The sequence below is a fragment of the Cottoperca gobio genome, chromosome 7 (genome assembly GCF_900634415.1).
Source record: "Cottoperca gobio chromosome 7, fCotGob3.1, whole genome shotgun sequence".
Lineage (NCBI taxonomy): Eukaryota > Metazoa > Chordata > Actinopteri > Perciformes > Bovichtidae > Cottoperca > Cottoperca gobio.
The window spans coordinates 9,580,348-9,595,927 of NC_041361.1; the positions used below are offsets into that span (position 1 = coordinate 9,580,348).

The 15,580-nt window shown below is 42.5% G+C and overlaps 1 protein-coding gene and 1 long non-coding RNA gene across 4 annotated transcripts; both read left to right on the forward strand.

Annotated features, from left to right (window-relative positions):
• The first annotated feature begins 1,753 nt into the window (after positions 1–1,753).
• On the forward strand, positions 1,754–6,472 carry LOC115010795 (uncharacterized). 2 transcript variants are annotated; one of them, XR_003832530.1, is made up of 5 exons: positions 1,754–2,025; positions 2,884–2,968; positions 4,775–4,866; positions 5,261–5,408; positions 5,979–6,472. It is a non-coding gene; the product is annotated as an uncharacterized LOC115010795 (long non-coding RNA). The 2 variants fall into 2 exon arrangements; XR_003832531.1 differs by lacking the exon at positions 2,884–2,968 and having other exon boundaries at positions 1,758–2,025.
• Positions 6,473–13,283: 6,811 nt separating this feature from the next.
• Positions 13,284–15,005, forward strand: LOC115010794 (putative helicase mov-10-B.2). 2 transcript variants are annotated; one of them, XR_003832529.1, is made up of 4 exons: positions 13,284–13,578; positions 14,303–14,391; positions 14,498–14,598; positions 14,710–15,005. XR_003832529.1 is itself a non-coding variant. In XM_029435585.1 (3 exons), exons 1-3 carry the CDS (start codon positions 14,318–14,320, stop codon positions 14,760–14,762), a joined length of 228 nt encoding a protein of 75 aa, XP_029291445.1. In that variant the 5' UTR covers positions 14,011–14,317; the 3' UTR covers positions 14,763–15,005. The 2 variants fall into 2 exon arrangements, 1 of the variants encoding a protein (XP_029291445.1); XM_029435585.1 differs by lacking the exon at positions 13,284–13,578 and having other exon boundaries at positions 14,011–14,391.
• Positions 15,006–15,580: the final 575 nt, after the last annotated feature.

Genomic DNA, 15,580 nt, shown 5'->3' on the forward strand with positions numbered 1-15,580 from the left:
TTCAGCTGTAACTGACCAATGGACGATCGTGTTCAGTTGTAACTGACCAATGAGCGACGCGCAACGGCCGATTTTAACTGACCAATGAGCGACGAGGCTATATAAACCGCCGGTTTGGTCATTCAGCAGGAGGAAACTAGACGGGAAGGCAGCAGCAGCAGCCTGCAGCAGCAGCAGCAGCAGCAGCAGCAGCAGCAGCAGCTAGCAAGCGGCAGCGGCTTCGGCTGGCGGAGGTGGCGCTAACGGCTACCTGCGCTAACAGCTAGCACCAAGCACCAGACACCACACACCAGGGCAGGCCAAATGAGTCTTGGCGACCGCAATTGCCCAATCGCCGGCGGCCAATAAAACCCCAGGGGGCCTAATAAGCCGGTGCGAGCGGCGGTCAAATGAGCCAAGGCGGCCCTATACATGGGAGGTCATGGGGAGGGGCGAAATGATTGGGGAGGGGGGCCAATTGTGCCCTAAAAATTGAATTTGAAAAAAAAAAAAAAGTAATAAAAAAAAAAAAGCAAAACAAAACAATATATATATACATGTGTATATGCATATATATATATATGCATATATGTACATATGTATATGTGCATATGTATACATGTGTATATGTACATATGTATATGTGCATATGTATACATGTGTATATGCATATGTATACATGTGTATATGTGCATATGTATATGCATTTATATATGCATACATGTGTATATATATATACATGCATATTTATACATGTGTATATATATGCATATATATATATATATATATATATATATATATATATATATATATATATATACATACATACATACATATGCATATATATACATGTATATATACATGTGTAAATATGTACATATAATGTAAATGTAAACACATAAGGGACGGGTTCAGGAATGACATGTTTATTTAAAGTATGTATTACTTGTACAGACATGTTTATAAGATGTATGTATTTTAATTGCATATATACATTTTATTCAGTGTGGGAGTCCCTAGCATCTGCAAGGGACTTGTTGTAAACATAGGTTGCAGACTTTGTCTGCCTCAAGGCTAGATGAAGGCTACATTATTTTTGGCACAAAGCATTGACATCTTTCCTCAGCTTTGGTCACTTGGTTTGCATCTGAAACAGTTCTTGTCACACATCAAGTCATTGACAGTGGATGTTTTTGTGCCTCTTGGGCGTGCTTGTGATTGGACGATTGTTCATGCTGGCGAACATCGCTTTTTCCGCCGTGTGCAATGCTAACATCTAAATGGCACACTTTACAAAAAGCACCAGTTTGTCCGACTCTGCTTTTTATTAAATAAGAGAAGGTCTCCTCTCATTTGTCTAGTTACCTGCATACAGTTTTAACTTGTTTGGCAGGTACACCTGCGTCTCCATCTATCTCCCGTTCACTGTGACTCTCATCATATGTTTTCTTCTTCTTCTTCTTCTTCTTCTTCTTCTTCTTCTTCTTCTTCTTCTTCTTCTGTGTTATTGTTCCTGTCTTCTTCTTTTGTGTGTTTACTGGCGGATAACGTTTTTCAACTAAAGTTAAACATAACACTGCCACCTACTTTACCGGAGGCCACTTTACCACTGTACACTTTTTATTAAATTAAGCCTATTTCTATATTTGAAAGGTTAAAAATACGGGATAATTACGGGAAAATATTTAAACAGGAGGACAGGATAATCCCGGGAAAAACGGGAGGGTTGACAGGTATGGACTCTACGGTGAAATTGACCCATAAAGCAAGACTAGTGTGCCGATTATTTTGGGCACCGCCGTTGGTCCACTCTTGTACGCGACAATTAGGCCACAACGTTAACTCATAACAGCACATAATCTCAGTCCTACCATAACCAGTTGCCTTTGCGACTCATAACCTTAAACTAAGATAAGTAAACAATTTTCGCAGGGGAAAACGCACTTAAATACACCTGTGATAATTACAAGATCATTTTTGTTTATCTTCAAATCCAAATTTAACTTCCCCGTCTCCCGTGCTGTTTACCTGATGTCTGCCAATAAAGTAAGTTTCCATAACGTTATATGTTTGCTAAATAGTATTTTATATTACTGCAGTCTGCTGTTGTTGAGATCAATGTTAGCTAACGTTAGTGCTGTTTCAGGGCTAGTTGGCAAAGTTAACATGCTTTCTATTTATACGTTTTAACTATAAATGTTAAGCTTAAACTGTTTAAAAATAATCGGGCAGTTAGCGTTATACTTACCGATAAACCCAGTTATTTAATATGTATTATTTGCTTCATCTGTGCCAAACTCAATCGTTGCTCCATTTAAGCTAGTTAAGCTAACGTTAGCTTCCCCTGGTGTTCCACTGCCTCCTAGCGGATACATGTAGCAACACTTAGCTAGCTGGTTAATCATATTTGTACATGGATTGTTTGTTGTTAAGTATCACTGTATTTCGGTCAGCCATGACTATTATAATATAATCATAATACTATATTATGATATCACACCTTACAATAATAAAACTCCTCTGGCGTTAAAGAGTGGATTCAATTAAACTATAGTATAGCTACGGCTAATACTAATTAATACTATTTGGTCCCTTTATTTATTAAGTTTATGCTACCTGGCTGTCCTGGAGTATACGTTAGGTGCACTGACGGTAGGGTCAGAAACCTGAAACCTGGGCATAACTGGACAACATTTCCTTGGAGGAATAACTGCTTTTTGCTTATCGTGCTCAGGCCTTATGTTTTGGGGTGCTCTAGGTTAGAGACTCTAGTAAGGAACCTAGGGGATCATATGACTGATGTAATGAGAGCACATAGGATTTAGGGATTTTGCTATTCACAACTTGTTGCATACTCGTACTGCAAACAGTGGGTTTATATACCTTTCTGTTTCTATTTTTCAGTACAATCGGGACCAAATGAGCTTCTTGAACCAGCAGGGATGGCAGCCGCAGTTGTTGCCTGTGCAGCGTTATGTCCAAAATGCATGTAAATATAGTTCAACTTGTCTTTTTCACAGGCAACCCTATCCTTAACTTTATTTACATGACATGAGGAAGTATAGTGTTGGTTACAAGAAAAAATATAAACTATAGAAATAATATGATCAATAGCTCTGCAGTACCAAGCTTTGTGCTTTCTTACAGTGCAGACACTTTGCTGCTTGCTCTCCGCTTTGCTTACATTCCTTTGCTGATATCCTTGTTATATTTTTTGCTGAACATAATTGACAGCGGATTCCTGATACTTAGAAATTAGTGAGACTTAAATGTGTTAAAGACACAGAAGGCTACAACCATATTTTTATTGGAATGATGCATCTTTACCATGGACTCAAAACATTTGACAAGCGAATGCTAACACACGCCTAACTAACAAGAGACTACGAAAAAACAGGTGCAAAGAATAAATAATTGCAGCCAGCGCCCAGCGCCCTGTGATTTGCGATGCTACTGGTAGGACAAAGCCATGGACATCTGCAAAAAGAAGAGATGGCAACAAAACCTCCCCAACCAGTCAGAAGAGAAGTTTGAGAGATTCAGAAGATTTTTGGAACTGAACATCTGGCTTTCAACTACATGTACCCTCAATACAGTGCACTTGATTAACAATTTAAACGTTTTCTTGAATTGTAGACATCGTTTTAGGGCAGATGGAATTTGTCTCAACAAGTCAGGAGAAAACCTTTCGTCTCCAAACCAATTTTCTTACTGCGTCACCCATCTGCTCTCTTTACCAAGGACAAGGGATGAAAGGAAGCAATACAACTAGACATAACACAACACGCCAGAAACCTTGAAGTTGAGCAACCTCCGCCCCTGCCTGAAGAGAGTTTAAACCACCGTCCTCAACAGCATCAGAATCATCCTCCATCTCCCCAGCCTGATAAAAGCACAGCATGTCTAATTGGCACAACTGATTGTATGCAAAATACAGCAGACTCTTCCTGATATCTGTTGAGTTCAGTCCACAAGGACGATGGCACTCATGAATGTTCCCACGGCAAGCCAGAACCCACTAGCTGAAAAGTGCCACTAGCTTTCTCAATTCCTGTCTTGGTATGCAAGTGAAAGTGAATGATGCCCTCTGCTCAGTCATTAAATCCGGCTAAACTGTTAGCAGTTACATGCCATGCTCAGTTTTCTCCCCTGCTTAATATTTGACGTCTTACCAATAAGTCATTTTTAATTAGCGATCTTCTCAGTCTCTACCTATACATTTGATTTTATGATTTTAACTAAAAACCTGGCTAGATAATAATAGCAGTGTAGCAGTTCCCATTGAGTCATTTAGGAATGTTTCCTCGACCTGAGAGGAAAGGCTGTGGTGTTGCTGCCATATTTAAAGACTCATTTCTATGCAAGCAGTTATCATGTGGTGATTTTGCCTCCTTGAATGTCTTTTCACTGTGTTAAAAAGCGCACTAAAAACCCTGCTGTTAACAATTTACAGATCTCCAAAGTCCTCTACAAGTTTTGACAACAGAGCTGCTTTCTGTTATCTCAACAGATTTTGACAATATTGTTATAACTGGCAATTTTATTTTTGCCAAAGACGTATTCTGTGGTCTATTTAGAACTTTTGATCTGTTGTAGCATGTGTTTTGTTCATAACTTATTCACCTTCTGAAAACCCCTTTGTTGCTTCTTATAAAGCAGAGATTAGTTATTTTCCACATTTTAAAAGTTTTTTTTGTGTCCATTTTTGTTTAGCACCCAAGACAGGAGAGATTGTGGCGGTAGTCATGCTATGTATGATATAACCTCTAACAAGTCTTGTCATCCGACAACACAGGGCTCAACTGATGTCAGATAAACACGATGTCACAGTCACCTCAGATACTTCGTCAACGGAAGAGAAGATCTCCCTCACTGCATGAAAACAAGGTGAGAAAGTGAGGACTAATAAGACATGCTTTTTAATGACCAAGCTTAGGAACCTGTGAGATTCATTAATAATAATAATAATAATACCATCATTTTAAACAGTTGCATTAAGTCTTGAGTACAGCAGAAGCAGGTAGTGCAGATTAATTGAATTTGTCGCTCAATATTTCAAATACAAGAGCTTACTGACATAATATAATTATACTGTTGTCCTAAATGCACTATGATGAATATTCACACCTTTTATGGTATTATTCTTTTAATGGCTCCAAGAACGTGCACATGATGGTGGTTGTGGGTAGTAAGGGGTCTCTTTGTGTGATTTCTGTGTGTGCATTTGTTCATGGCTGCAGTGATTATACTGACAAATTGCATAACATTTCCTGCCCAACAGAAAATTGTGCCGCTCACTGTGAAGAACTCTGGTGTCAAAATAGTTTATTTAACTCTTTGGGCTTCTGACCTCGTAAAAAACATTTTCACTATCAGAGACTTTCATGGAAATAGAATCAAGACTATGAAGCAACTCCCTCTTGGACCAGGTATGACAAAGACGCACACACAATCATATGACCCACACAAGAGGATGCTGTTGTCAGTAACTGTTACATATTCACACCAGTGACAAATTAGCACATTTCCAGCAATAGAATAATAATAATAATAATAATAATAATAATAATAATAATAATAATAATAATAATAATAATAATAATAAAGAACTTTGAGCTGTAGTCAGACCAGAAGCAGGAGGCTTCATTGACTGGTCATAGTTAATTGATGTCATTTCTTATCTAGTTGAGGCAAGTTACAGTTCATAATCCTTTTGCAAATTCCTCCAGAAAGTCATGTGTTAGGTTTGGCTCAGCACAGACAACTGTTACAACACAAGTGGCAAGACAATGAAAATGTTTAATCCAACATGTAAAACAGAAAATAGGATTTATTGTGATTTCATGTGGCTTATAATAAATGTATTTTCTAACAAGTAAATGTTTTTAGATTGTCTCAGCCTTGAAATATCAACGATCTTAATTCACATTTCACAAAGTAACATTACTGCATTATGTAAATTCTTCACCTTGTTTCTTCTTCTCCCACACTCTTTCTAGGACAGGCATATACAATCGATGTCCATTTCTACTCGGAGTATGCAGGCTTCTATGGACAGTTATTGGTCTTTAAGTTTGAAACAAGGCTGCGGTCCTCAGATCATTTTGAGATTATGCGCCTGTTGGAAGTCAGACATCGAACATCTTTTGTTGAAGAGCCCGTCCCTACAGCCACAAACGCATTGTGCTACATTCACACTAAGGTGTGTGTGTGTGTGTGTGTGTGTGTGTGTGTGTGTGCGTTTGCGTGTGCGTGTGTGTTCGTGTGTGTGTGATTACTTATGAAATCATCCAATACAGTATTTTTGGTGATTTATTACTGATTTGAGAATCTTAATAATTTTCTCTCATGGCCTTTTATTTATTTTTAGAAATAAATAACCACAAAAGTTTGAATGTGAAAGAGTTTTATATGGTTTTCTGGTTTCTCCATTCACTTGGAATACTGTCACTCCTCCCAATTTAAGTAAAGCAGAATGCAAATGTGTTGGTCACTGCTTTTATTAGTCATCTAAGTTATTACTGTCCTGTGTTCTGTGTTTGGTTTTCCACTCCAGTGTTAGATTGAGCTGGCTTTTGCCTGTTGTGCATTTGAAGGGTTATCCGATGCCCGACAATATAAAACAGCTCAAGAAATCCACCATGTATGTATTTTCACGTACACACTCACAATCAGGAGGTAAACATAATTTGTACCAAATGTAATGGTAAATGTATATAGCGCTTTTTCCAATCTTTGGGATCAACATTCACACAACAACAACAACATTGGATGCTTTAAACCAGGGGTGTCAAACATACGGAACCGGCCCGCCAGAGGGTCCAATCAGGCCCGCGGGATGATTTTGCAAAGTGTAAAAATGACAGCGAAGACATTAACTTCAAATGTTCAATACAAGTAAGCGCTATTTGAAATGTGTCCACTGGGGGTCGCACACAACACTGCCAAGCAAGCAAACTGTTCATGCTGGAGCTGCCTGCAACAGAACCTTCTGGAGCTGGCGGGTTCTGTCAACATCACACCTCATGACCCAAAATGTCTGTCAGAAAAGGAGAAAAGTGGACACGGAGTGAAGAGTTTTCCAAGAGAAATGGACCGTTTCCTATTTATTCACAGAGGTGAGTGGGAAAGCTGTGTGCTCGGTGTGTTCGCGGCAGGTTTCAGTGCTCAACAATTATAATATTTGGCGTCACTATGAGACTCATCATGGCGAAACATACAACAGCTTGCAAGGACAACTGAGAAGAGAGAAGATACATGAATTGTTGGTGGGTCTGAAGAAACAGCAGTCTGTTACCCGTAGCCGAGATATCGGCGATGCAGCAGTGAAAGCTACTTTATTGCTAGCGACATAGCATTAGCATCAAAGCCAGACTGCAGTGTTTCGCTCGCCGTTCACGGTCAAGGCTTCTGATCTGTCGACATCCAACTTGAAGTCATCAGCTTGCAGTGTGATTCAGATTTTAAGGACACATTTTCCTCGGTGGGCTTGGACACCTTTTATCAGCATCTCTTGCCAGGGTGCCCCACATTGACAGCCCTCGCTGCAAAGGTTTTGTGCATGTTCGGGACTACATACCTTTTGTGAACAACTTTTCTCTGTAATGAGCATCAATAAAACAAAGCTGCACTCTAGGCTCACACATAAGCACTTAAATGACTTCCTGAAATTGGCTCCTCAGGATTTGACGCCTGATATTGACGCACTGGTGACGCTAAAAGATGCCAAGTTTCAGGAGCAAACAGTGAGTAAGCATACTTAAAGTAAAATGCTGCTTCAGACACTTGCACGTTATATATTTCTGTAAGAATATATTTCTGTGAAAATTAATACTTACTGTGGAAATATTTAAAGACATTGAACAGTGAAATATAATGTCAGTCAGCAGCTGCAGTACAAAGAGACACAACCTTTATGTATTTTCATGTATACATTTGATAAATGTACAAGGCAGGGGGAGAACTTAACCTTCTTCCTTAATAGTTGCCACTTTAGTTTGTATTTGTGTGGTGTGTCAGGATTACTACACAGATGTGGAAATGAATGTAATTTTAAAATGATTTCTATATCTTGACAAGTTGTTTTGATCATAAAGTAAAATACTATATTGTTCCAGATACCTGTGACTAAATGTTTTGTGCCTGATATACACTGTGATCTGTAAGTTGTAATGCAGCTAAATGATAAACTGAGGCATAATATTGTTGAAATTGCACTTTTAGGTTGTTCATAATGTTTTGTAAAAAGATAGTTCATTAAATGTGAACATTTTCAGAATGTACTTTTTTGCACTAAAACAAAGGGAAACATTTTGAGATCTCGTTATTTACAGGTTATTATGCTGTGATGTTACTAGTCCGGCCCACTTGAGATCAAATTGGGCTGTATGTGGCCCCGGAACTAAAATGAGTTTGACACCCCTGCTTTAAACATTCACACACTGTTGGCCATGCCATCGGGAGAAATTTGGGGTTCAGTATCTTGCTCAAGGACACTTTGACATGTCGACTGCAGACAGCCGCCCCTGTTATTAATTGTATTAAGTAAGAGTGATTGAATAATAACTCCTCATTGAAATAATCTCACTCCACCCCGAGCAAAGAGCTGTTTACATACATACGAAAATCAAACCAGTTCTCTAAATAACTCACTGAAGCAGTATTCATCTCGTGATATGAACATTTGTATTCTACATAGAAATGTATATTGTGACAACTTTTTGCACTAAAAACGGTCAGTGTGTTAAGGGTACTGGTTTGTAGGACATATGCAAAAGTATAAACTCACGGAGAAGAGCTGCAGTAAGTGAAATGCAACAGAAATATCACAGTGAACCATACACTTTCAAGGCAAGAGACGTGTCTGCTATGCCTGTTTAAGTGATCCAATTTCATGTCTGGGATCTCTTTAGGGGCCAGGAGAAGATACCTCTGAACTGGGAAAACTACTGCCAGAGGTTCAACTTGCTGCTGCATCTGGAGGAGCTCCAGCTAAAGACAGACCTTGAGAAATTCAACCAGGAAGTGTCCATGTTCAGACACAAAAGCAACACAGACCTTCTCACTATAAAGGTGATACACCCACACACAGACACACACATAAAGACTGACAACTGCTAATGCTTTAGCTGTAGCGTTCACCTCAACAACTCAGAATAAAACCGTATATTACACAAACGTTTTGTGTCATCAGATTGCAAGTGTCTCTAAACGCTCACCATCGACACTGACTGGGACCCAAGTGCTGGTGACTCATTTAAACCAGTCAGGAGTTTTTGAAGAGAACATTTACAAAGGCTTGGTCCATCATCTGGATGTGGAGCAGGTCAACCTGCAATTCAGTGAAACGTAAGATCTGACAATTGTCTAAATACAAGAAGGGGTTAAATGAGATCAAATGATGATTCCCTGAAGATGCTGACACAGGATATTTTATTGTTTGGTGGTTTATTTTCTGTATAATCTATAGGCACCCTCATCTTTGTATTGCTGCAGATTCAAAATGACAAACTAAACAAGAGATGGATCTCTATAACTGCACGCTGCTCCAAGTGCTAAACTGGCCAAATTATAACATTTCAGATTGTTTCCTTTCCAGGGGTTGCACCACTGTTTTAATAATTAAGCATAGAACAATCCATCGTAAAAGACAAAGATACCAATTTAATCAAACCGCAGTTAGTCTGAAAACCCCTTGTTTCACTACTGATGTAGCGCTAATCTAAATTGCGACTTGAAGGTACTTTTCTGCGACCAGCTCAAGGCGGCTTGATTGAAATAAGTTCACACTTTTCCTCTGGGTTGTTGATTCTGTGACTCTGGATAATGTAGGGAAAAAGGAAGATACAGATACCAATGATCATTGTGCAGGTGAGGGGGAAGTAGTCCTTTTATTTCTAGTACTGTAGACAGGACACGAGAAGTGCTTCTTGTCTTCAGTTTGCTCTTCCTTACACAATGCTCAACAATTGAATTTAAGTTGTTTAGTCCGTAGTGCCACACTTGACTACGTGTGACTTTAAATGCAGGTTCCTGAGTCGTTTCAAGGAGGACATGATGTTCCGTTTCAACTTCCTTATCAACTGTATCCCCATGCGTACCCAGCATAGAGCAGCAGAGCCGGTGAAGAGCAACAGACAGAGCGAGGTGCTGTGTCCCTACTGGACAATTTTCTTCCCACCATTCACGTCTACACAGGTCAGACGACCTCAAGGTCAAGAATCCAGGGAAAAACATTCAACACACTAGATACAGACAAGGACATACTTCAGTACTGTCTTATTGATTCACTGTGTGCCTTTTTATCCCATCTGTCCCTAAAGTTCAGTTTTACCTGCGCATGTAAACCTCCCTGCATGCAAACACTGTGTCTCAGCTCTGACATCAGTCCTTTGCACCGCTCTCTCTCTAATAGGCCGATGGAGCTTGAGATCAACCCGGAGCAGTGCAATGCCGTTCAACACATTGTAGCTGCTTCTGCAAAAACCTTCCCCATACCTGGTATTTGGTCCACCTGGCACAGGTACGGTACATGCATGTGTTTGTGTAAATGATGTTTAAGTATTGATTTAGAATAATGTATGTGGACCCTTTTGTCCACAGTCAGGGATAATGACGACAGAGAGGAGGTGTAGTGTCACACACACAGCCTCACGACTCAGGCCGCGAGCCCGCCGCCCGCAAGCTAACTCCCCCCCCCCCCCCTCCCCTCCGCTGAGCGAGAGAGGAAATCAGCCACAACCATCCGGTTACCCGGCCTGTGGATCACCTTGAAGTTGAACGGTTGCAACGCCAGATACCAACGGGTGATCCGGGTGTTGGCATCCTTCATGCGGTGGAGCCACTGGAGCTGGACATGGTCCGACCAGAGGGTGAAAGAGCGCCCCAGGAGATAATAACGCAGGGCGTCGACCGCCCACCGTATGGCGAGGCACTCTTTCTCCACCGTACTGTAGTTCACCTCCCGCTGAGCCAGCTTCCGGCTAATGTACAGTACGGGGCGGTCGACCCCCTCCACCTCTTGGGACAGAACGGCTCCCACCCCGCTGTTCGAGGCGTCGGTCTGCAAAACAAAAGGGAGAGCAAAGTTAGGAGAGAACAGTAGTGGCTCCCCACAGAGGGCTTTCTTTACCCTCTCAAACGCCCACTGGCACGGCTCCATCCACTGGACCGGATCTGAAGAACCCTTTCGGGTCAGGTCGGTCAAGGGGCAGGTCAGCTCAATTTTCACGTGATAACTGTCCCAGTGAATGAAGTTTCGCTCTCAGGTCCAGGACGTACTGAACTTCATTCTTACTTGTGCTAGGACCCTCCTCCCAGTTTTCTTTAACCAGGTCCAAAACACCCCGTGGCTTCCTGCCAAACAACAGCTCAAAGGAAGAAAATCCTGTGGAGGCCTGGGGAACCTCCCACCCTGCGAACAACAGAGGGTCTAACCACTTATCCCAATTGCGACTATCTTCGTGAACGAACTTACGAACCATGTTTTTCAGAGTTTTGTTAAACCGCTCCACTGTCTGTCTGCGGGTGGTACACACTAGTCCTAATGGAGCGGACGCCGAGTAACCCGTACAGCTTGGATAAAGTGCGTGACATAAAGGACTTGCCCTGGTCAGTCAAGATCTCTTTTGTGATCCCAACTCGGGAGATAACATGGAACAGTACCTGCGCCACACTCTTTGCCGAGATGTTACGCAGCAGCACTGCTTCCGGATATCGCTTTGCGTAATCCACTAGGACCAACACAAAGCGACATCCCTGTGCGCTCCGGTCTAATGGCCCGATGAGGTCCATACCAATTCTGTCGAACGGCACCTCAATTAATGGCAGTGGGCGCAACGGCGCTCTTGGAGTTGCCTGCGGGTTAACCAGCTGACATTCACGGCAGGACTCACACACCGCTTCACGTCCGCGCGAATGCTAGGCCAATAAAAGCGGGCCATGATCCGGTTGAGTGACTTGTCGTACCCTAGATGACCGGACATGGGGTTATGATGAGCCGCCTGGAAAACCGTTTCCCGGCGGCTTTTCGGAACCAACAACTGGGTATTTAACTCTCCTGTCTGTGTGTCACGGCTCACACGGTACAGTCTGTCCCTAATCACCGAGAAGTGGGGGTGTGTCAGTGCGCCGTTCGGGTGTAGTGGGGAACCATCCACACACACACTACTTGCGCGAACGTGTGACGGAGGGTCTCATCTCGAGACTGCTCGAGGGGAAAGTCCTCCACCGGACGTAACGCTGGAAGCTCATCACAAGCCTCCTCCGGCCCCGCACTCCCCTCAACGGCGTTCGCCACCTCCCCATTGAACACCGCACACAACTCGCATTTCCCTACCGCACGTGAGCGCACACCCCCAGTCTTCCCCGCTATCGTGTCAAACCCCGCCAATTTGTTCCCAGTATCAGGGGGTGCGTGATGCGAGTACTAACTCCAGCCTTAACTCTATGCTTTTTCCCCTTAAATGAAATTACCAGGGTCACCACAGGGTACTCGTGAATATCCCCATGCACACACCTCACCTTCACCCACGACGCCTCCAGCAACGCCCCGGTCTGAACCAAGCGCTGGTGGATCATGGTATGATTACATCCTGAGTCTCACAGAGCTTGGTGAATACCCCCCTGTATACATACCGGTACACGGTACATCCCTTCCGGACCGGGGGAGGAGTCTGGCGGTGCCACAATCCGGACCGGGGGAGGAGTCTGGCGGTGCCACAATCCGGACCAACTGCCCCACCTCCATGACTGGACACTCCCGTCGGGTGTGGCCGAGGTTGCCGCACCGCCAGCACCCCAGCCCTGGCATTTGAGGAGCCCTCTGCTGTGCAGGCCTCCGGGTCCTCCGCCGTACTGCACTGCGACCTGAGGGAGCTGGCCTGGCCCACCTCCCGACTCACCCTCCGGGGCTGCCGATGACCGGAGCATTCCCTGGAGGAGGTCTCGGTCCGCCTTCTGGTACGCCGCCAGGTCTACAAGCATCTGACTCTGCTGTTGCTGAAGGGCAGCGTGGCCACCCCCTCCCTCATGTCCCTGTTCAGGCGCCAGTTGTGGACCCTCTTGTCCACAGTCAGGGATAATGATGACAGAGAGGAGGTGTAGTGTCACACAGGTATGGTTATATCACAGGCACAGCTGACAGGTCGCTCTCCTGTCGGTCGCTCTGCTGTCCGCTGCTCTCCAGACTGCGCTGCGTCGTGGCTGAAGAAGCGTCTCCGTCTAATCTGGAACCCAGCCTACTGCAAGAGAACAGAACCAGGCCATCACTAGGCATTTATTATGTGACTGATTACGTTCAGCTGTCTGGCCTCCAGCTGGGACACTCCTGTCTCTCCCCAACAGCCAGCGCCCTAACCACACCCCACTGCCACAATGTATTTCTACATGTATTGGTCAGGAAAAACAATGACTTTGGTGGAAGCCATCAAGCAGATAGTGAAAACGCAGCGCTCGTGCAACATCCTGGCTTGCGCTCCTTCAAACAGTGCAGCTGATCATCTCTGTTAGAAGATTCTGGAAGGAAACGTATGCAGATCCAAGGTGTATCGCTTGTACACCCTAAGAAGCCCTGTGAGAAATATTCCCAAAACTATAAAGGTGTGTATTCTTTTTTTCTTTTTCTTTTTTATCTGTTACTCAAATAAACAAACCTTGACATTAGCCAAAAGACACAGAAATGTTTGTTTTGGAAGTAACGTATACCGCAATGTCAAACAAGGATTGAAGATTCACAAAGACATACTAAATAATACTTCAGAAGGGTTCTGCGGCTTCACCTCCATGAAATATCATCTTTCACACTCTGATATTCTATAGTTGTTGTGTTGTGTTTGTGACTATATGTACACCAGAGCCCAGAACATTATAAAAGACCCCACTCACCCCCACCATGGCCTGTTCTCCCTACTGGCCTCTGGCAAGAGGTTCCGCAGCATAAAGAGCTGAACAACCAGATTCTGCAACAGTTTCTTTCCCCAAATCATCAGACTGTTGAACCAGAAATAACTTCTTCTCCTGAGCAATGTGAACTCCACTCTAAGGACTCTTAAATGTATATATTTTATACAGTGTATATATGTTATTTATGAGTGAGTGAGTAGCATTGCACACACACACACAATAACACACACACAATAACTTAGGAGCAATATATGATGTTCCTGCAAGATCGCCACAATATTTTAGATGCTCCTTTTATCATTTTGAGCACCTTGGTGCCATCACTTGCACATTAACAAGAAGAAATTGATTTCCAGTAAACTACTAATCGTCCACAACGGTAGTACCAGCAAATAAATTCAAACTGACACTATTTCCTCAGCGGTTCAACGTGGCAATGACCCGAGCACGAGCCTTTCTGATTGTGGTTGGAGACCCGAGACTCTTGAAAACTGACCAAATCTGGAACAAGTAAGTCTTTATGGCCTTATCAGTATTCTCTTTCAGTGGAGAAGGATTGGTTGGACAAATGCATATCTAACTCAGACATGCCTCATGCACTGACTTCTCTTTTTAGATTCATCCATTACTGCTTCAAAGAAGGGGGTTACCGTGGTATTTCAGTCTTTAATGGAGAGGAAGAGGAAGATACACTGACTAATGTACACCGAGCCTTTGGTAATATGCACATTTAAACAAACACACACACTTCGTCCTGTGTGTCTTTTCTTTTGCCTGAAAAATCATTTTGAAGACTAAGGCTTGTTCGGGTTGTCTTTCCACCTTTAGATCTACAGCCCACGGTGGAGAGTGATTCGGCAACAACTGGACCACGGTCGTAGAAACCAAAACACAAGCTGCAGTACTTAACATATAAAAGTAAGAATAAGTCACTGACACTTGTTGACGACTGCGAAACGAAGGAAAACACTTTATGGTTTGCTAAGAATTGTCATGGAACAAGAAATGATTTATTTTCAATTGACATTTTACTACCTGGGACATTGAGATGACTCGACATACAGTCAATAGATATTTTTCTATATGTAGTATTTCCCTCTTATTTTTTTCATACCCAAATAATTGTTAGAATAATCACAAAGAGAAGTATGATCATAAGTCTGCCGATGACTAATTATGAGCCTCCTGTTTAAGAACAGAGTCACAACTCAGTGTTTGTTCATTTCATCACCTTTTTTTTTTCAAAACAAATGAATGCCACTAAGTCCAAATAAATGTCTATTGAAGTACTTCCTGGATGATGAGCCTACTTTCAATTAATTTAAAGAGTTTAAACACAAAACTTAAAAAAACAAGTTTTAATAGTCCGTTATAACACAATTTATGATCTGTTGGTTTGACAGTCTCAGACTAAACAACACAAACAACTTGGGAAAAGTGTGAAACAGTGCCACAAAGTCAATAACATAATTAATAATAATTATCTTTTGTATCAAGTTGAGCTACGTTATCTTACTGGACTCACTGTGTAAAGGTTGAAGGTCCAGTAATTCATTCCTTGCACCAATTTACACAATGAGTTCAAGCTTCCTTCCATCAGGGCGGAGGTTTTAGCACTGATAGGCATATCTATCACCCGCATAGGCGTGGGTGTTATACTCCGGTGTCACTTCCTGCCACGACATGGATTTTTCAATAC